This window comes from Ochotona curzoniae, unplaced genomic scaffold (assembly GCF_017591425.1).
Source record: "Ochotona curzoniae isolate NIBS_2020 unplaced genomic scaffold, NIBS_Ocur_1.0 patch62, whole genome shotgun sequence".
Classification (NCBI taxonomy): Eukaryota; Metazoa; Chordata; class Mammalia; order Lagomorpha; family Ochotonidae; genus Ochotona; species Ochotona curzoniae.
The window spans coordinates 10,197-31,127 of NW_024467042.1; the positions used below are offsets into that span (position 1 = coordinate 10,197).

At 37.3% G+C, this 20,931-nt stretch overlaps 1 protein-coding gene across 1 annotated transcript in view; it reads left to right on the forward strand.

The window, feature by feature from the left end:
• The first annotated feature begins 1,199 nt into the window (after positions 1-1,199).
• LOC121168143 (obg-like ATPase 1) overlaps positions 1,200-20,931 on the forward strand; it is a 56,961-nt gene continuing 37,229 nt past the window's right edge. The window contains exons 1-3 of the mRNA XM_040997961.1: positions 1,200-1,429; positions 19,569-19,649; positions 19,961-20,058. Of these exons, the coding sequence (XP_040853895.1) occupies positions 1,355-1,429; positions 19,569-19,649; positions 19,961-20,058 (254 nt within the window). The 5' untranslated portion in view covers positions 1,200-1,354. The remainder of the gene's footprint in view (positions 1,430-19,568; positions 19,650-19,960; positions 20,059-20,931) is intronic.

The window sequence follows — 20,931 nt, forward strand, 5'->3', positions numbered from 1 at the left end:
CCTTTCAAATAAGTAAAAATAAATCTTAAAAAAAGAAATTGTCAGTTTTGTGCCAAAACACACAAATACTTATATTTTAATTCCAATGTATGTTTATTATTACTGAGCAATCTACAGTAAGATAAGTAATTATGTTTAATAATTGGAAATTATATGTAAAAACTGTCTTTGTGAACTGTAATAAGGCTATCCTTTGTAACTAAGAATGAGCCATATTCATCTTTTCTTTTATTAAATTCAAACTGCTTCATGATTTCTGTACCTCTGTGTAAAGTAAGTGGTATCTTATGTTTGGAAACTTCCCCTTTGGGGATCATAATATAATTAGAAAGTTTTGATTAATTTAATTTGTTTGTAAATGTGTGTGTTGTTGCCTATGGATGTCATTGCTTTATGCTTATAATATTTCTTGGGATTTGTTCATTTTTTGTGATACAGTTCTTTATCTGGTAATTTGAGTAAATCCCAGTTGAATTATGTTGCCACATTATGTCTTCAAAAGGGCATGAAGTCAGTACACATGCTTCAGTAATATCTAGTTGTTTTACCCTTATGTTTCCAGTTGGCAATTTGAAATTATGGCTTCTACTGCACTTTAAATATGTGATAATAGCATGTGTTTCTAATAAGGGCCAGCACCATTTTGAACAGATAGTGTGAATGGTTGTCACTCATATATGACAAATGCACCTTCATCTGCTTCCTTGATAGCCCCTAAAAACCATACCCTCAAATCAGGCCGATGAAATTAGCTGCTGTGTAAATTGTGTGTCTGAGTGGTTCATTATCTAATCACCGTCAGAACCACAGTGCTAAAGTAGATTGAAGCAGGGAAGAGGTCTGCCAGATGATTTCAGGAGCCCCCCGCCCCCAAATCTCGTTTCCCTTGGAAACTCTAATAGTGTAGTTCAGAACTTCAGGCTCTCACGCCTGGCATCCACTGTCTTTTAATGTACCAAACTTGGAAATGCCAGTAGTTCTGGGATATAATTTTCTTCTTATAAAGACCATCATTTTATTTATCTCAATCAATTTTTGAAATGTTGAGGCTCTTGAACTATTATTTTATTGTTAGTACTCTTAAGTATTACTAAATGAGAAAAGAGAATACCATTTCCTACTTGTGTAGAATTCAGGATAATTTATTTATTATAGCTATTTGTGAACCTTCTAGGAATTTTACTACTCTACTCTTAATCCTAATGATCTGTGTTATTTGTTTATTGAATCGCTTCCCTTTAATTCATTTCTAGGTGCTTTTGAAGATGATGATATCACCCATGTTGAAGGAAGTGTAGATCCTATTCGAGATATAGAAATAATACATGAAGAACTTCAGCTTAAAGATGAGGAAATGATTGGGCCCATTATAGATAAACTAGAAAAGGTGGCTGTGAGAGGAGGTGATAAAAAACTAAAACCTGAATATGTAAGTAAAAATTTCAGCTGTTAAATTTTAAAGAGTTTGGGTTCTTTTTTATTAAATGTCTTTAAAATAAAGCCCATAGATATTTACTATTGTTAAGAAATTTTTAAATGCTGGGGGTAGGTATTTCTCTTGAAATTTTCAGATTTTTTTTTTTTTTTTTTTTGAGCACACAGGGATGCTCTAAGATGATAATCTGGAAGGGAGCAGCAGCTGAAGATCAAGCTGCTAGACTAGCTAAGGTGGCTTCAAGCCACTCTTAGCACTGATATTGACTGCTTCTGTGGCTGCTAGCTGCTTTAGGTCCTATGTTAGTAATGAGGAAGCATGATTTTGTGATGAAAAACCTACTGGATTTAGAGAAATTACTGAATGTATGAATTACTGACTATTTGAATTTTATTGATTTGAAGAAGTAATTGTACAAAGAATTGTTCTTTCATAGGAGTTGATTGATAAATACATTTCAGGTACTTTTTTTTCCACATTATTAATGGATATTAGTAGGATTATAAAAAAGTTTTAAAATCAGTTTTGAAATTCTTAGGTTAATATGACTACAATTATTTTAGGTTTAAAAAAATGTGATGCTTTAACTACATTTTCTTATTAATATCTTCCAGCGTCTGAACTCAGTTTTTATGTTTTGGTCATAGGAGAGAGTTTTTTTTCCTCATATTAATTTTAATTTGTGTGTTTGTTTTTAATTTTCATTTTGAGAAACTGATTATCCCAGCTTTTCCCTTTTACTTCTGTAAGATATGTTTGCTTTTCTGTTGAGAGAGCTAAATGAAGCTCCATTCCCTGGCTCTCTCCCCCTTGCCCGCAGCTGGCTGGAACTGTGAGGAGTCTTGTGTATAGTTGGCAGGAACCCTGTTACCTGAGCTGTCACCGTTGCACACATGAGCAGAAATTTGGAGTCTGGAATCTGAACCAGACCCTGAACCTAAATATTCCAACATGGTCCTTGGATGGGTCTTAACTGGCATCTGAATCTGTGAGTTAAGCACTAGCCTAAATACCTACCCCCTTCCTTTCATTTTTCATAAAATTGAAAAACTGTAGGATTAAGGAAGAAATCAATTACAGAATCAACATCTAAATTTAGGCACATTGTCTATAAATTATGATCAGTAGCTCCTGCACATAGAACGGATGGGATTTGATTTCTTTGATGGTCTGGAACAGCCCCAGGTTAATTGACTTCTCTTTATATTGTGGTTATTTTCTATTCAAATAGAAGAGAGAGGAAAAGACGTTTAGCTAAGGAAATTGCACAGGTTTAGCATAAACAAAGAACATTCCTTTTGGAAAAGGGCAAAAGATTTTCAAAATGTCAGGATTTGCTGCTAAACAATAATGGTTGTTGGTCAGAATAACTCATTATATAGTCACTCGTCTATTAATGAAAATCTATTGACACCCATAGATTTTTTTTAGAAGCATTAGCTGACTTAGAGATGAATTTCCTAATCTTGCTTTTGTCCAAATAGGGGAAAAAAAAATCCTGTGTAAGACTTGCAAACATTACTTGGACTTGTGTTTACAGAAAAAGCAAAACACTTTTCCCCTTTTACTTTTCACTTCATCATCAAGCTCTTTTCAATAGACGGAAAGCACGATAACCTAATTTCCCCTGTTTCTGAAAACATGTTAGTCTCATGTGTAGTACACACTTAGCTAAAAAACAAACAGTAGTAAAACCTTCTTAGATACCAAACAAAGAACATTGTTAGTGCCTCCCAGATTTCCTCAGCATGTGCAGAATTTCGCTCTCCGTCTTCCAACAGCTAATATTTATAGTAACAGTTTCCTTTTTATGCTACCAGTATACATTTATACCTCAAAAATATGTAGTTATTTTTTGCCTAACTTTGAGCTTGATATAAATTTCTATCATTGTGTGTGCACATTTGTCACATTTATATTGAATTCTTTTTTCTTGCAATAAAATATTTCTTTTTAAACCGTATGTTTTTACTGTCCATGGGCATTTGAATTTCCCCCCATGTTATTAGTGACTGTGAATAGTACTGCTGTGAGTATTCTTTTACATCCTGGTACACACTCAGATACTCTAAAATGATAATGTAGAAGTTGATGTCTCTTCAGCTGTGTTAGAAATACTATTTTCTTTGTGTGAGAATTTATCTTGTCAGTACTTGATTTTACTAGATTTTTTTCATTTTTGCAACTTTATAGTACTGCAACAGTATTTGTGGTTATAAGTTACAGTTTCCTAACCATTTAAAACTGAATACATTTTTCTATTGTTTTTGGCCCTTTGGGATTTCTGTTATGAAATGTTCATTCTAATCCTTTAGCTCATTTTTTTTCTATTAGGTTATTGTCTTTGTCTCATTAATTTGTGAAAGTTGATTGAATATTCTAGATAATTATTTCTATGTTACAAATGCATTACATTTACTCTCTTGTTTTTCTTTATTGCTGGTTTTTTTTTTAATTGTTTCTTATCTTTTAAAAGTTTTTTAATTTGAAAGGCAGAGTTACAGAGGGGGGAAGAGAGACAGAATCTTCCATGCATTGGTTCATTTTTCAGATAGTTGCAGTAGTCAGGACTGTGCCAGGTTGAAGCTAGGAGCTTCTTCTAAATCTCCCACATGGGCACAGGGGCCAAGCACTTGGACCATTTTCCTCGTCTTTCCCAGGTATATTGACAGGGAGCTAGATTGGAAGTGGAGCAGTTGGATCTCTAATCAGTGCCCATATGGTATGTATGTGTGACAGGCAGACACTTAGCATGCTGGACCACAGCGTCGGCCTCTTGTGATATTGAACAAGTCTTTATTTTAAGGTTAGTGTCCTCTGTGCCTTAGGATTCTTTCCAACCTTAAACCCTTTAGTATAATTTTGTATCTTCTCGAAACAGCTTTGTTGTTTTACCTTTTAGAGTTGTTAAAAGTGTTGAGGGAGGCATCTAACTTTATTTTTCGTTCCCAAATGGAAAACCTGCTCTCCTGGCACAGTGTATTAAAAATGCTATTTTTCTGCTCTGGTAAAACCTTAACCTCCATCTTAAAGAGCTGTGGCATCTTAGCTCACCTTCTCTGAAGGGTTTGGCTGAGGACACTGGTCAAAGTGGCCTAAAGCATCGGTGAAGTCCCAACCCTTTTGGAGGGGATGATGAAGGAAGAAATGAGGGGTTCATAATCCACAGGCTTTGTCTGCATTGGCTGCTCCCCACATCATTTCCATATTTTTCTCATTCCCTAGTAATGCCCAGACTTTAGTGTAGACCAGGGATACTTCAGGTGTGTCCTTGAACTAAGATTGTAGCATTGTATCACCTTGGCACATGTTAGAAATGCAAGCAGGGCATCTAGCAAGTCCTGGTCTCTGAAGGCGTGCTTTAGCCAGTGCTCTGTAGTCGCTGGGAATGCAGGTGGTATAGGCCTCCTCAACCCTGCTTTGCTTGTTGGTGCGTCTTTTACTAAATAATCAGTACCGTGTTTTCTGTGTTTAGACCTGTTTCATATTTTCATTGTCTTTAAGGATGTGATACCTAGTTCTTGCTGTGGAGATGTCCTAAGTATGATTTTACCAACAATTTTCTGATGTTTTAATACAGCTGTAACAATTGATGGAGTTAGGAGCCAGTATGTAAGTGCCACAAAAGGCAAGGAAGTACACTCTTAAGTTTACTTAAATCGAAATGGGCTGTGAGTGGGCAACTGATTGCTTATTCCCTAGACTTCTGTACTTGGGATTTTTTTCCCACTGCTATGTATCTTTTTAAAAGATTATTTATTTTAACTGGAAAGTCAAGTTTACAGAGAGGAGAGACAGATCTTCTGTCCACTGATTTCATACCCTATGTGGCCACATAGCCAGAGCTGAGCTGATCTGGAGCTAGGGGCCAGGAACTTCTGGGTCTTCCATGTGTGTGCAGGGTCCCAAGGCTTTGGGCCATCCTCGACTGCTTTCCCAGGCCACAAGCAGGGAGCTGGATGGGAAGTGGGGTTGCTGGGACTAGAACCAATCTCCATATGGGATTCTGGTGCATGCAGGACTAGGACTTCAGCCACTAAGCTACAGTGCTGGGCCCACAATATATTATTTTTATGTTGAATTTTTATTGAGGAAAACAGTCTATGGAGATCATTACTTTTATTTGCCGCCCCCACAAAAGAGTTAGAAACTGTATACATTGTCCTTACTTATTTCTAACTGACATCATTAAGTTTGTGCTGGAGAAAAAGTTCATGAAGTCTCTGATAAAATTTGGGGAAGTGATGTGGTGGGGCTCATGATGCCTCGTGGGTCACAGACCTAGGCTCCCTGACCAGTTGTGAAAGCAGTGATAGGCTCTAGGATCCCTTCTATCGTCACTAACTTGAAATATAGATAGGCACTGTAATTTATAACTCAAATGATGAAAGCCTTTTACATTTTCCCAAGACTCTACTGTCTTGAGTGGCAAAGCCGATGAACACATGGAAGGCTCACTGCCTGCCTGTTTGTCTAGACCGGGCATCTCGGTGGTTTTTCTTAGGAACAGACTAGGGGCAAGGATTGCAGTTCTGACAGTCTCCTTGGGAGCCATTTCAGTGAATTGAGACTGGGAAAGGAAAGAAACTAAACAAAGGATGTAAATGAGTGGACAGGCAGCTGGAGTCCTTTGGGAAACAACATAGAAAGTGGCCTGCGGATTTATATTAGAAAGATGATGCTGGTATGGTTTTAACCATTTGCGCTAGCTGTTGGTTATAGTCTCCTCCTAGGAGACTTTTAAGGCTTTTCATGTGTTAGTGTGTTTGGTCTGAGCATAGCACCGAATCAGTTGCAGGAGTTCAGTTTAAGAAATCATCAGCATGTACTGGACCAGTGAGGGTAGATAGGTATGTGCACCGATATGGATAAGGATTCGCACAATCTCTGCTTTCCATTTATTTACCCAAGATACTTAATTTAAAAAAAAATTTTTTTTTTTTTATTCAAAAGCCAAATTTTCAAAGAGAAGGAAATGCAGAGAGAAAGATAGAGTAGCTTGGTCAGACTTGGTTTTGTTGTTCCTTTATTCTTTCCTTATTTTTTTTTTTTCTTTGAGTTTGAGTTTTGGAAGTTTTTTGTTTTTTTTATATTATTTTTTTATTGATTACATTGCATTATGTGACGCTGTCTCATAGGCTCTGGGATTCCCCCAACCTCTCCCCATACCCTCTCCCCCAGTGTTGGATTCCTCCACCTTGTTGCAGTATTACAGTTCAAGTTCAGTTAAGATTCTTTCATTGCAAGCATAGAGTCCAGCATCTTACTGTCCAGATAAATTCAACAGGTTTCTTGGGGAGATCATCTCTGGTCTGAAAGCAGAGCTGGCAGAATATCATCCCGATCAATTAAAAGCCACAACATAACATCAACATCAATTTACAACATTATGGAATTAATTGACATGGTATTGAGTAACAAATATGTTAAAAAATGCAAGTTCTTAACCGCATCCTCTGACTACTTCATTGACATTTCAATTTTGGTTTATACACAGAACTGACTGCTATATACCTTAAATTGGCTACAGGGTACTATTCAGCTGTCTTGTGTCTATTTTCATTTTAGCATTCAGCAGTTTATAATGTTGAAGCTTAATTTTGTTGAACTTGGCAGATTTTGGGATAGTCTAAACTGGCTTATAACTCTAACAAGGCATATGTCAACAGCTGAAGTGCAGAACAGTTTTAGGAGGGGTGTGCAGAGAAATCTTCAATACTTTAGTGAGGAGTAACTAATCTTTGTGTCCCAGCTGGTAAGGCATGTGTGAGTCCATGCTGACTGTTTCCTATCTGGTTCCAAGCTTTCCTTGTTGTTCTCTGTCTATCTATTCCAATTTGTGTGTGTGCGTGTGCACGCGTGTGTGTGTGTTTTGGGTGGGGGGCTTTGGAGCAACCCTGATGGTCATTGTAAGATAGGGTGGGGATCCAAAGTTGGAACTAAGTGAGGACCAGAGAAAGCTCTCTCCCTAGTCCTGAAGGAAGCTTACTGTTGCGATGACCTTGGATCCTGCAAGGAAGGGTTTGGGCTTCTTCCATCCCATGTGGTAGATCCAAACGGGGGTGGATGACCTCTACCCAAGATACTTTTAAAAAATGTATGTGAAAGAGCTACAAAGAGAGGAGAAGAGAGAGATCTATCCACTGATTCACTCCCCAGGTGGTCTCAATGGCCAATGCCTAAAGCCAGGAACCGGGAACTTCTTCAGGTCTTTCATGCAGCAGCAGTAATCCAAGCATTGGGGCCATCGTCCATTGCTTTTCCCAGGCCTTTAGCAGGGAGATAGACTGAAAGTGAAGCAGCTGGGGCCAAACTTTTGTCCGTGTAGGATGCTGGTGTTGCAGGTGGCAGCTTTACCTGTTATGCCACAATGCCAACCCCATGACCTAATAATTTTAATTGTTTTTGGTTGGTGTTTTGGTCACAACTTCAATTCGGTGGTTTTTTTTTTTTTAAATCTTTTTACTTGCTTTGGATTTATCTTTAGTTTTCTCAACAGAAAGAGAATAAGGGCCAGCATGGTGGTATAGTGGGCTAATCCTCTCCCTGCAAGCATCACTATCCCATATTGGCACTGTCTCTAATCTCAGCTACTCTGCTTCCTATCCAGGTCCCTGCTTATGGCCTGGGAAGACAGCAGAGATGGTTCAGGTCTTTGGACTCCTGTGTTCACATGGGATAATCAGAGGAGATTCTTGGCTCCTATCTTCAGATACGCTTAGCTCTGGCTATTGCAGCCATTTAGGGAGTGATGAACTCCAGTGGATGAAAGACTGTCACTCCTTCTCTCTCTGTGTAAAAATCTACCTTTCAAATAAAAATAAAAATAAAGTATAAAAAAAAACCCCATAAGAAATAGAGTAGAGGCAGACATTTTAGCCTTGTGCTTAAGATGCCACATAGGATCCCAGCATCTCATATTGAAATACAAGTTTTAAGTTCCACTTCCAGTTTAGCAGATAACTCTTAAGTTTCCTGTGAAGAAACTTTTTTCTACTAAGGGTCATTTGAATATTTATAACGTAAATCACAGGCCATAGGAAACTAGTATGTTAAAAGCTTACCTCCTATAGACTTGTTGAATTTTTTGGTCCTATCTGTGACTGCCTTAGCAGGGCTAGACCAAGTGATTTTATCATCCTTATATAACCTGCAGGCTGCATGCTCCCTACCCGTGCATAATATGCACCCTGGGAAACAGCCAGCAATGGCACTAATCATAGAGTCTCTGCCATCTGAGTTGGGGGACTCAGAATGGGTTCATGGTCCCTGGCTTTGGCCTAGTTTAGCCCTGACTGTTCAGTGACTTTGGGTAGTGAACCAATAAATGGAAAATCTGTTTGTCTCTTTCACATGAATATAAGTAAATTAAAAATTTAAAGAAGCTGTCTGTATAATTATGGTATCAATTTGTTATCATAGTGGAATTTTTATTAAATGTTTACTTGTATTCTCAATGGTTGTTCTAATTATATAAAGATGGGATGGATATAAAACTTTTAGTTACTTGAAATTGATGATGAGAGTGAATATAAAGAAATATACTTAATGGTAAACTATGAGAGTTTTCTTTCTCATATAGAAAGAAATACGGTTTCTTTCACTGGTTACATTCATTCTTGTATTACAATTCTTAGCCCCATGCAATAATGCAAGAGGAAGAAATAAAGCTATATGAAGATTGAAAAAAAATTAAAATGCCATTATTCATAGATAGTATAATTGCCTATTTAGGAAACATGATCAGATCTGATTAATGAAGTCACATGAGCATTTAATTTTTTTTTTAAGTGAATGAAGAAATGTTTTGTGGGGATGGCATTGTGGCATAGAAAGTTTATCTGTTGCCTGCAATTCTAGCATCCCACTTCCAGTCTAGTTCCCTGCTAGTTTACCTGGTAAAGCAGAGAGGATGGCCCAAGTGCATGGCTCTCTACATTCAGGTGGGAGATGAGGAGGAAGCTCCTGGCTCCTAGCTTAAACCTCCCAGCCCCCAGCCATTGCGGTTATTTGGGGAATGAACCAGCAGATGGAAGAGCCCTCTGTCTCCCTCTTCCTTAAAAACCTTTAATGATTTGTATTTTATAATCCAAAATTTGAAATGCTTTTTAAGTTATCATTTGCAGTATTTTTTAAAGATAGAAATTAGTTTAGCAAAAAGTTCTGCTAAGATTTATGCAGGCTAGCAGGTTCTGCATAGTTGTATGAAGTAATTGTGTCCTAAATCAAAATCTCAGCAGCTTGAGTTTTTTGTTGTTATTACTGTTGTTTTTTATTTTAATGGCAAACTTGGGCCAGGTGTGATGGCTCACTGGCTAAAGCCTTACCTTGCAACCACCAGAATCCCATATGAGTGCCAGTTCCCTGGCTGCTCCACTTCCCATCCACCTCCCTGCTTGTGGCCTGGCAGAGTAGTCGAGGATGTCCCAAAACCTTGGAACCCTGCACCCGCGTGGGAGACCTGAGATGAAAGAAGCTGCTGACTCCTGGCTCTGAGAAGTGGTGAAGATGTTCCTTCAGAGTAAGGAGAAAGAAATAATTTTTAGGGAAAGATGTTGGGTGAATACATTATCTTTATGCGGAAGAAAACAAATGCAAAGGTCCATGTTACTGTCAAAACCCAGTGGATTCTCACCTCAGCTTAGTATAGACATAAAATGCCAGGAAACAAGCACAAGTGTAACAGAAATTTTATTCAAAGCAAATAGGAAAGCACTGCTCCATGAAGATGTAGGGACACTGGCTTTTGTGGCTTGAATTTTTCTAAGGTACTTTTTCCACTTCTGACAGTCATAAAATATTGAAGGGCATGGGGGAACCCATGTGTTTGGACTGATAAATAAGTGCCTTGAATGAAAGTATTCAAGTGATTGTCTTGTCTTGAAGCATGGTCTGCAACCTCCTCTCCCCATGACTGGACAGAAGCAGAAGGAAATTTCCTTTGCCTTGGTTGCCAGTACAACTCCAAGGTCTTGATTAGACAACCAGCACATTTAGTAAGTGCAGACAGTGAGCCAATGGATGCGGGCTAGGAAGTTGGAATCCCCTCTACATGACCCCCCTGCCTCAAGGACCTGGTCTCAGCCTCAGACCAAGAATATTTTAGAGAGCCAGCACTGGAGCATGGTGAGTAAAGCAGTTGCCAGTGATGCCATATGGTCACTGGTTAAAGTCCCAGCTGCTCCACTTCCGATCTAGCTCCCTGCTAATGTAGCTGCAAAGCAACAGAGTGTGACCCAACTGCTTGGGCCCTTGCACCCATGTAAGAGGTCCCTGGAGCAAGATCCTAGCTTTAGATCAGCCTTTTGGGGAGTGAACCAGCAGATAGAAAACTTTCTATCTCTTCTAGCTCTCTCTCTAAAAATCTGCCTTTCAAATAAAAATAAATCTTAAAAAAAAACAAAAGTTAAATACATGAAGAAATTTACCAAGGTAATGTGTTAAGAGTAATTACAGCAGCTTTAGTCCCAGTATCCTTAAAATATTAACAAACAGCCTGGGTGTTTCCCAGCAGTGGAATGATTAAATTGTGGAATATTCCTACAGTGTAAAAGTATGTAACAAACAGATGAGTGCTACATGTAATGACGTGGGTGGATTAATGAGCAATGCTGAGTAAGCCAAGCCACACAGTCCATGTTGTGTACTCCCACTCCTAAAAATTTCAGTAACAGAATAGTTTGTGATATAGAGAAACCAGAACGGTGATCACTTTTTGAGAGTAGTGGAACATTGCAGCTGCACTGCTAATAATAATAATAATCTGTGCATTGATCAGGATTGTAAATTGCAGATTTATGTGCATTCTATGAGAATTCACTGAGCTTATGTACATTATGCTAAGTGTATGTTAAACTTTAATATATCCCCTTCTTAGGTTTGGTCTGCAGGTCCATGATTGCCTTCTGCTTTATCTGCTGTATTTCTAGTTAAGACTTATTTTGTCTTAATTACAATTTACTTTAAAACTGCTCCTGACAATGCTGTTGACAGGTCATACAACTTTTTTTTTGGTAATCTCACTTGTCTCTATTACCTCATGCTGAGGTTTCATATGTGTTCTTTTTGTGTTCTACCAAGTATCCCAGTGTTATTATTTTTCTTTGATCATTTGCAAAGATATATTCTTCCTCAGTGACTCTGGAATTTTAGTGTCAGTTTTCGTTAGAATTAGATCTGAAAGGCGGATGTTGTGGTGCAGTGGTGAGGACAGGTTGCCTGGACCTGCTGCTTCCCCTGAGCGGCTCAGTTCAGGCTCCCGCTTCACTTCCAGTCCAGCTTCCTCCTAATGTGCACCCTGAGAGGCAGCTGCAGGTGGCTGCCACTCATGCCCGGCAGAAACCCACATGGATTTCCTGTGTCCTGGGTTTGGCCTGGTCCAGTCCTGGCTGTTGAAAGTATTTAAGAAGTGAACAAGTAGATGTTAGAACTCTTTTGTGTGTGTGTCTGTTCCCTCTATCCGTTGCTCTGTCTTTCAAATAATAAACAAAGCACTTAAATCAAAATCTAATTGGTCTGTCCTGCACCCTCCTTAAAAGTAATGGAATCCAGACATTTTTCCAGGAATCACAGGGACAGTTACTTTCTTTTCTTTAGTAATTACCAGAAAATTGGTGTCCACTTTGTTTTCCATTTTATTGTAGTCAGAGTCCAGGAGCCTCGTTGTTTTGCAGTGTTCTTTGAGCCTGCTTCAGTGGATCATGTAACTGAAAACTCACCTCATTCTATCCAGATGGAATAGAATAAAATGAATGTATTGTCTTAGTACTTAGGAGATAACTCCCACTCCTCTCTCTGCACACAGGCATGCAGGATGTTGCTGCTAACTATCTTAGTTCTGTTCTTTTCCTGCCTAATTCTATCCTAGGCATTCAATGACTGTGTAGCAAGGTGATAAGCAATTGTATTCTGGCCTTCATAAACAATTGCATTTCTAGAGCAACAAGCCTTTCACACTGTGGTTTGGACAGATTCTAAATACCAAGTCAGAATGTACAGTTGAGATCTAGTTTTTGAGAGAAGACACAGTTTAGTTTTTCCGCATTTGGGAGCATTAAAAAGAAGTAGTTAGAAGAATCAGAAGAAATTGCCTGAGTGAACTTACATGAAATTGTTTTGAGTTGGAAGCCTGGCTTGAGTGCATTATTGGTGATGTTAAGGCTGCATAATCACCAAAATCTACTCCTGAGATCTCAGAATCAGATGTGAGGGTGGTGGCTTTGGCTGGAGGAAAGTATCAGATTTGACAGTTGTAATTATTACAGAATGTGAGTTACCTTGATTAGCCATCATATTTTAGAATTTTTTCATAGTAGACCGAGAAAAGATGAGGTTCTGTCTTTCCCTTTACCCTGTGAATATACTCATATCTTTCCTATTGTAAAAGTATTAGTTGATTAAAAGTTTTTTAAAAGACTGTCTCAATTTTAAAGAAACAGCTTGATGGGATCTAACCTAGAAATTTGTTGCTACAATATTGCTTAAGTCTGTATGTTTATCTGTTATGTATAGCTTCAAAACCTCCAGTGGAATCCGATTATGTATTCTGCCATAAATATTATTGTATATTGAGTATTTATTGTATACCTGGAACTGTGCCAGTTATTTTACATGTATTTTTTTGTTTAATCCTCACAGTCGCCATATTCAATTGGAACTATCCCAATTTTATGTGGTTTATAGTGATTATGTGACATCCCTAAAGTTATATACTTAGAAAAGGATATAGCCAGGACTTGAACTCAAATCTCATGCCAAAATAGAATTCTTTTTTTTTTTTTAAAGATTTATTTTTATTATTTTTTCATTGGAAAGGCGGATATACAGAGAGGAGAGACAGAGAGGAAGATCTTCCGTCCGATGATTCACTCCCCAAGTGAGCGCAACGGGCCGATACTATGCCGATCCGAAGCCAGGAGCCTCTTCCGGGTCTCCCACGCGGGTGCAGGTTCCCAAAGTTTTGGGCCGTCCTCGACTGCTTTCCCAGGCCGCAGGCAGGGAGCTGGAAGGGAAGCGGGGCTGCTGGGATTAGAACCGGCGCCCATATGGGATCCCGGGCGTGCAAGGCGAGGACCTTTAACCACTTGCGCCACCGCGCCGGGCCCCAAAATAGAATTCTTAACTTTATTTTATTATTTGCAACCTTTTTTTTTCACTTAACAGTGTAATTTTAGACATTTTCCTATGCAAATGTGCATACAGACTTTGTCTCAACACACATAAAATATCCTATTATGTGACTGTGACATAAATTTATAGCAAATATCCAATTGTGCTTTTTTAAAGATATATTTCATTTTTTTTATTTGAAAGTTAAAGCTATAGAGAGAAAGAAAGTCACAGAAAGAAAGATCTTTTGTCTGCTGGTTCATTCCACAAGGCCACAATGGCTGGAGTTGAACTCATCCGAAGCTAGAATCAAGGAGCTCTTCTTTTGGGTCTCTGACATAGGTAGAGGGGCCCAAGGACTTAGATCATCCTCTGCTGCTTTCCTAGGCCATTACAAGGAGAGGGAGCTGGATGGAAAGTAGAACAACTGGGACCATAACCAGTGTCATTATGGGATGCCAGGGCCACATGTGAAGGCTTAGCCTACAATAACACAGTACCAGTCCCTGATTATGTTTTTTCAAATTGTTTTTAATCTATATTTCTTTGTACTTCTAAATATTACTGTTTATGGTAATTTTGGTGTATATGTAGGTACTTCAGGAAATTCATGGAAAGTCTATTTTAGTACATTTTTGAAGTCATGCATAGTATTTTCATATTATATCTTTTTCAGCACAATATATTAATCAAAATCATAAATTTTGAGTACAAAGTCTCACAGAAGCAAGTTTGGATTAGCATTTCTGCCTTTAATCTGCAAACCCTTAGAGATATGGAACATTTACTTAACTGGCTATTGTTGAAACATTTCAGTGGTAACAGAGGATTGTATGTCATGCAATTTCTGAATGTTGAGAAAGCCCTGAAATCTATTTGTAGATTATGGTTTAATAATTTTGGTTCTGGATAATTGGTAAATTTCGCACTGAACAGTGCCAAAATAGTTAAGTCTAGTAAATGATCTAGGGAAGTCTAATAAGTTACCAAGCTATTTACTATGTTACTATACACAAATAAAAATATTATTACTTGTGAAATGAATTTTACAACCAGATACCTTATCTAAATAATAAAGTAAATATTAAATTTCTCTGATGACTCAAATGATAAAAAGACTTTGAATAACAGACTTGGGGTTGTGTAGGCTAAACGAGGAGCTGCTAGCAAAGCAGTAGGAAGACAAGTAAGCCAGAATGTTGGATAAAACATGAGCTTGGGAGTTGCACGGTCCTGAGTTTGATCTGAGCTCTGCTGCTTATAGGAGTTTAAGCAAGTCACAGAAATTCACCAGGTCTGAACTACATTACAGTTGCTTTTAGCAACAACAATAATAATATACAGCAGTCTTTTATACATAGGGTATACATTCCAAGATCTCTGATGGATTCCTAAAACCGAAAACAGTGCTGACATTTTATATGTCATTTTTTTTTCCTGTATGAAATTTAAGAAAATTTTGATGAACTTATGATAAAGCTTAATTTATAAATTAGGCACAATAAGAGGTTAACAACAGAGCTAATAATAAAATGGAATTCTTGTAATAGTATAGTGTCGTGTAAAGGTTATTTGAAACTTGGGAATTTTTTTTTTTGAGTTTTGAATTAATTTTACACCAGAAATAATTGCAAGTATTGGAACCCTGGAAAGTGAAACCATGGCTGAGGGGAACTACTGTATTTTAAGAAAATAGAACAAGATCAGGGGCCAACATTCTGGCAGTGGGTTTAACCAGTACCTGTGACTCCAGCATCACATATCAGAGCACCAATTCTGGTCTTAGCTTCTTTGCTTCTCTCCTAACTCTCTGTGGGGGAGCTGAAGATGGTGCAAGTGCTTGGGTCCCCGTCATCCATGTAGAAGACCCTGTTCGATTTCCTGTGGTTCTGGGCTTGGGACTGGCCCAGCTAATAGTTGTTTATGGAGTGAACCAGTGGATGGTGAGTCTCTTCTTTTTGTGTGTCTCTTCTTTCTTTGAAAGAAATAAGTCTTACAGTGATCTTCCATCTGCTGGTTCACTCTCCAAATGGTACAAGCAGCCAGGTTAGATCCCCACCAAAATCAGGAGCCAGGAATTCTTCTGGATGTTTCATGACAGCAGCAGGGGTCCAAGCATGAGACTATCTGTTGCTGCTTTCCCAAGTGCATTTACATGGAGCTGGATTTTGAATGAAACTGTCAGACTTGAACCTGTGCTTGTGATGGGTTGCCAGTGTTCCAAATGAGAGTTTGATGAACTGTGCTACCATTATGGCCCTGAAATAGAACACATAAAGTTAAAGCGTGAAGCTGTCAGTAAAAGTCAAAGCAGGAGAATGTGGGGCTCCAGGTGAGTTTAGAGTAACCTTCTTTGCACTACCTAGGTCGTTGTTCAGCAAAAGCTGATTTTTAAGAATATTGGGGCTAGAAACCTGACTCAGAATTTCACAAAGAAAACTAATTTTGTTAGTAACCCAGAACTTGAAGAAACAGACCAATGAACAATTATGCACATGGAAGAAATTGTATGTGTGCTTTAGAAGAGTACCCAAGAAAATTTCATTTTGTAAACCAGTGGTATTTTATCTTCTCACAATAGCAGCTACTCACATTTACTCTGAACTTACTCTGTGCCAAGAACAATGCTAAACATTTTATGAGCACAATTTCTTTTGCTCTTCACAACATCCACTAGGGGATCTCATCACCTGCTTTTTGTCAGTGTTGTAGGCCAAGGTCCTGGGATCCTGTCAAGAGTAGGATCGATTTCCACACAAGCATTATGCTGTTTTCTCTTAAGTTAGTACACTCAAAACTAGCATTTAACAGAGAGATCAAATAAACAGGTGTTTTCATGAATCTACTTACCATACAGAACTTTCCAAAATGAGAATTTATTACAGTTCTCAAAAACAGTCCAATTTATTTTCATGTAATGAAAGTAAAGAAATGGTATACATTGAAGTCACTTCTCAGTGTCTCAAGAGTTAAAGTATAATGTATAATTTTTTTTAATTATGTTTTTTTTTTTTAATGTAGCTTTGTTTAATATGGGTTAAATTATTTCTTTTCTGGTAACCAAAAGCAGTACACTGAGTTAAGGACTTTTAATGTTTTTACCATCATTAATACTATAGGTATGTGTTCCTACAAATGAGCATACAGGGAAAATCAGTCAGCTCATACACTGTTATACCCTAGTAAGCTTGAGTATTATCTTGCATCTGTTCAGAAGGTTATCAGATAAGGAATGTACCTCTTTCAATTTTTTGCTGGAATTAATATTGCTTTTTATTTTCTTCATGTAATATATTGAGCACATTTAAACCATACCATATGTATTATCATTTATATACGATAATCTTTATCTGAGAGCAATATATTTGGTTTGTGATAAGTGAAATTGGCCTTTCAATTAAATCTCTCATATCTTAGATAACTTCAAGTAAATCTAAGGTGTCCTTCCTTGGGTGTTAATCTTTTATGAGGACAACCATTACAGAATAGTGGATACCAAATGTTTTACTTTTGGGCCCAGTGGTGTTGTGGGCTAAAATCCTTGCCTTGGACACGCCGGGATCCCATGTGGGCACCAGTTCTAATCCCAGCAGCTCCACTTCCCATCCAGGTCCCTACTTGTGGCCTGGGAAAGCAGTGGAGGATGGCCCAAAGCTTTGGGATCCTACACCTGTGTGGGAGACCTGGAGGAAGTTCCTGGCTCCAGATCAGCACAGCATAGGCTGTTGCGCTCACTTGGGGAACGAATCATCGGACGGAAGATCTTCCTCTCTATTTCTCCTCCTCTCTGTATATCTGACTTTGTAGTAAAAATAAATAGATCTAAAAAAATATTTACTTTCTACAGTTCAAAACCTATAATTTGTAAATTTTTCTGAAAACATTTGAATATAATAGTAAGGAATACTTTGTATTGTTTGAGAACTCTAATTATGAGTTATCTTTGATTAAAATGGAAATGATCTTATTGTATAGTATTGTGATGTAAGAAAGAAAAAGAAATCTAATGCCAGAAGGCTTTTATAATAAAATTTCTGTGTCTGAAGTAATAATTGTCTAGTTAATTTAAAGTGAAAGAGTAATACTGAAATTCCTTCACTTGTGAGCTGCTCTTATTGAGGCCCTATAGTTTTGAAGTATTTTACAGTTTTTTTATTATTAAAATTTAATTCTTTCTCTTATTTCTGATTGGCTTTTCTTTGTCTTTTTCTTTGATAATTGAAAAAAAAACCTAATGGAACCAAATATAAGATGGTACTACTGTTTTCTCCTTCTTTTGTATAATCTTGTTGCGTGTCTCTACATAAGCTGTTCCGGCCACTCATCATAGTAACCAGCTGGGCCATTTCACCTGCTGGAGCCATTAAAGAGGACTCTCTCCCCCTAGATTAATCCCCTCCGACATTAGTTTTTTGCACTGACAACTGGAGCAGGCATTCAGAATTTGCAGGTGGCCAGTGTGACGTACATAATTGCCTACAATTTTAGGCAATGAATAAAAATGGTCTACATTACTTGTCAAAGGTTGTATATGCAGTGCCAAGTGAGATCTATGGGAAGCCTTTTAGGGTTTAAAGAACAGTTAATAGCAAGGCTGCACAGGGCTTTTTTAATCATAATGCATTTGTAATATAGCACTTTGATCTTCTCCTTGTAGGAAATGGTGTTACATTAGCCACTTTTAAACATTTATGAGTGAAATTCAGTTATAGAAGAGTAAAAGTGATTATTCTTAAGCAGAACATGTTAGATTTCATTAAAAGTTTTCATCTTGCCCCCTTCCTTGTTAAAATCTGTGGGAAGTCCTTTTCCTGGAGGGTTTCCAATCAGGTTCTAAGGATATAGAGCTTTTTCCTTATTTTTCCTATTGGTAATGGCAAGATTTCTAAGGAAGGTCTACTAAATATTGAGATAATTTATACAAGTAGATATTTATGGGAGAATAACTGATTATGATAAAGTAAAATAAGTTGATGAAAATCCAAGAAATCCATTACTAATAATTGTTTATTACCCTACATTTTGGGAAATGCATATTTAAAGCATTCATGAATTATCTTTAACCGGGGTGGGGGGAGGAAAAACAGATGACTCTCGAATGCACTTCTTCTGGAAGAGCTAAGTTTGACCTTTCAGACCTGAGAGCCTTTTATTAACACCTGCCTGTAAGGAGAACCTTGCCACACGCAGCTTTTAGATTCAGAACCACAAAACTGATGAGGAAAGGCTTGAAGGGTTCAGTTTGTGTCACTTGCTGTTTGCCGTTTCCATTTCACAGATGATTAATCTTTCTGTGAAGAAAGGCCAGAGAAACAAAGCGCATTGGGCTCTTCCTGCAGTTACTCCTTCTGAATGCACACTAGCTTGCTAACTAAAAGGCCTTTAGATTTCCAGCAGAGAGAGATGTTCTGAAAGTGAATGCAGCTGGTTGGAGGTCACCAGTGCAGGGCTCTTGCCATTGTGTAATGGAGGCTTTGGCAGGTTGAGGGGGGGCGGTGTGTGTGTGGGAGAAGTGGGCTGGGAGAAGGTGTTGACAAAAAATTAATTCAGAATAAAAAGGGTTTTGGTCAGTTGATTTAATATTTTGAAGGGTGGATCGCCAATGATAGGCTCAATTTCATCTATTTTGTTTGTTGTTCTTTTTAAGAAAAAAATATATTTTAGTCTCTAATATATCCTGCCCTCCCATACACATACATAACTCCATTTCCTAGTAGCATATTTGTCTTGCCTGTAACATCACTAGATAATGCTGAAATATTATTACTCTGTGTTTAGTTCTTATTGTGATTAAATTCTCTTAATATTTTTCAGGCTATTACTTATTTTGCTAATATTAGTCTTTTTATGTGATAAATTTCTAACGCAACAATATTTTATTGATACTTGTTATATTGAAAATAATTATTTGTGTTCGTTAGTTCCTTTCTCATTGAGACAGTTTTACTTTGAAAATTTGTAAATTTATAATTTTTTTAATATTTATCATCTAAATGCTCACTGTTCCTTTTGTATTTACTTACAGGACATAATGTGCAAAGTCAAATCCTGGGTTATAGATCAAAAGAAACCTGTTCGCTTCTATCATGATTGGAATGACAAAGAAGTAAGTTACAAATACCATATCATCTAGAACTGCCTTTGAATTCTTAGACAAGTTAGAGTTGTCATTATTTCACAGTTATTGTATGTAACTGACTTTTATTTCTGTCAGTGATTGCTTTTTTCCAGGCTTGTTATTTTTTTCTATGCCCCTCCTCCCCTTGATATTTTGTAACAGTTAATCCTTTGGAAACAGGAATTAGGCAAATGAAAGGACCTGCTTGTTTTAAAGAAAGTTTACTTTCAAATTATTCAATGATTGACTCCATATTTACTCAATTTTTTAAAATGTCCTCTCTCCATTTCCTATTTTAGATTGAAGTGTTGAATAAACATTTATTTCTGACTTCAAAACCAATGGTCTACTTGGTTAATCTTTCTGAAAAAGACTACATTAGGAAGAAAAACAAATGGTAAGTTTTTACTCCGCACATATACTACACACACACACACCAATCCCAAGTGTGTATATACCCTTTGACACATTTTTCCTTTTTATTAAAAAGTTTAGAATGAGAAAGCCTTGCCTGTTGTTTACCTTCAGAAATGTCTCCTGATCGATTTATTCTAAAATTACTTTTAGTTGTAATTAAATACGGCAATTTAATATTATTCACATTTGCTTCTCAATTTTCAGTTTGTTAGGCATTATCATTTATTTCTATTTCACTATGAAAATGAATACAATTGGAGCTACAAAACTTTTTAAGCTAGGGATCTCTGACAGAACGTTTATTCAGTGCTGTAATTTTAAAATCCAGATTGAAAAGAAAAGCTATAAGGGGGAGAAATCCAGATACTTGCTTTTGATACTTTCAGAGTTTACGAAGAGTTAACTATACATTCATGTATTGATTTTCATTTTTGATATATAACCAAAGTGTAAAAGATAGTTGTCTTTTACTAGAAACTTCAAAAAAAATCGTATGTTCGTGTATGTGTGGGCATGCACACATTTGGCGTTGTACTCACTTTGACTTGCCTCACTGGTTCCTCAGCATTTTATCCTGTTGAGTCATATAAGCAAATCAAAACTATCCAAAGCAAAATATCTGAATTCTCCTAAAATATATTGTTGGTTTCTCCCTGTACTTCATTAAGTACTTAGATGCACATGGTTTCAATTTTCCATTAAAAATTCTCATTTCCATATGATATCAAAGAGTGAGAAGGCTTTAAACTGAAAAATAAACATTCATAGTCTGGGAGCCAAAACAATAATTAATGTCAGATGGTTAACTCCAATAAATCATTAGAATAAATTCTGTGAAATTGCTGCAACTAAA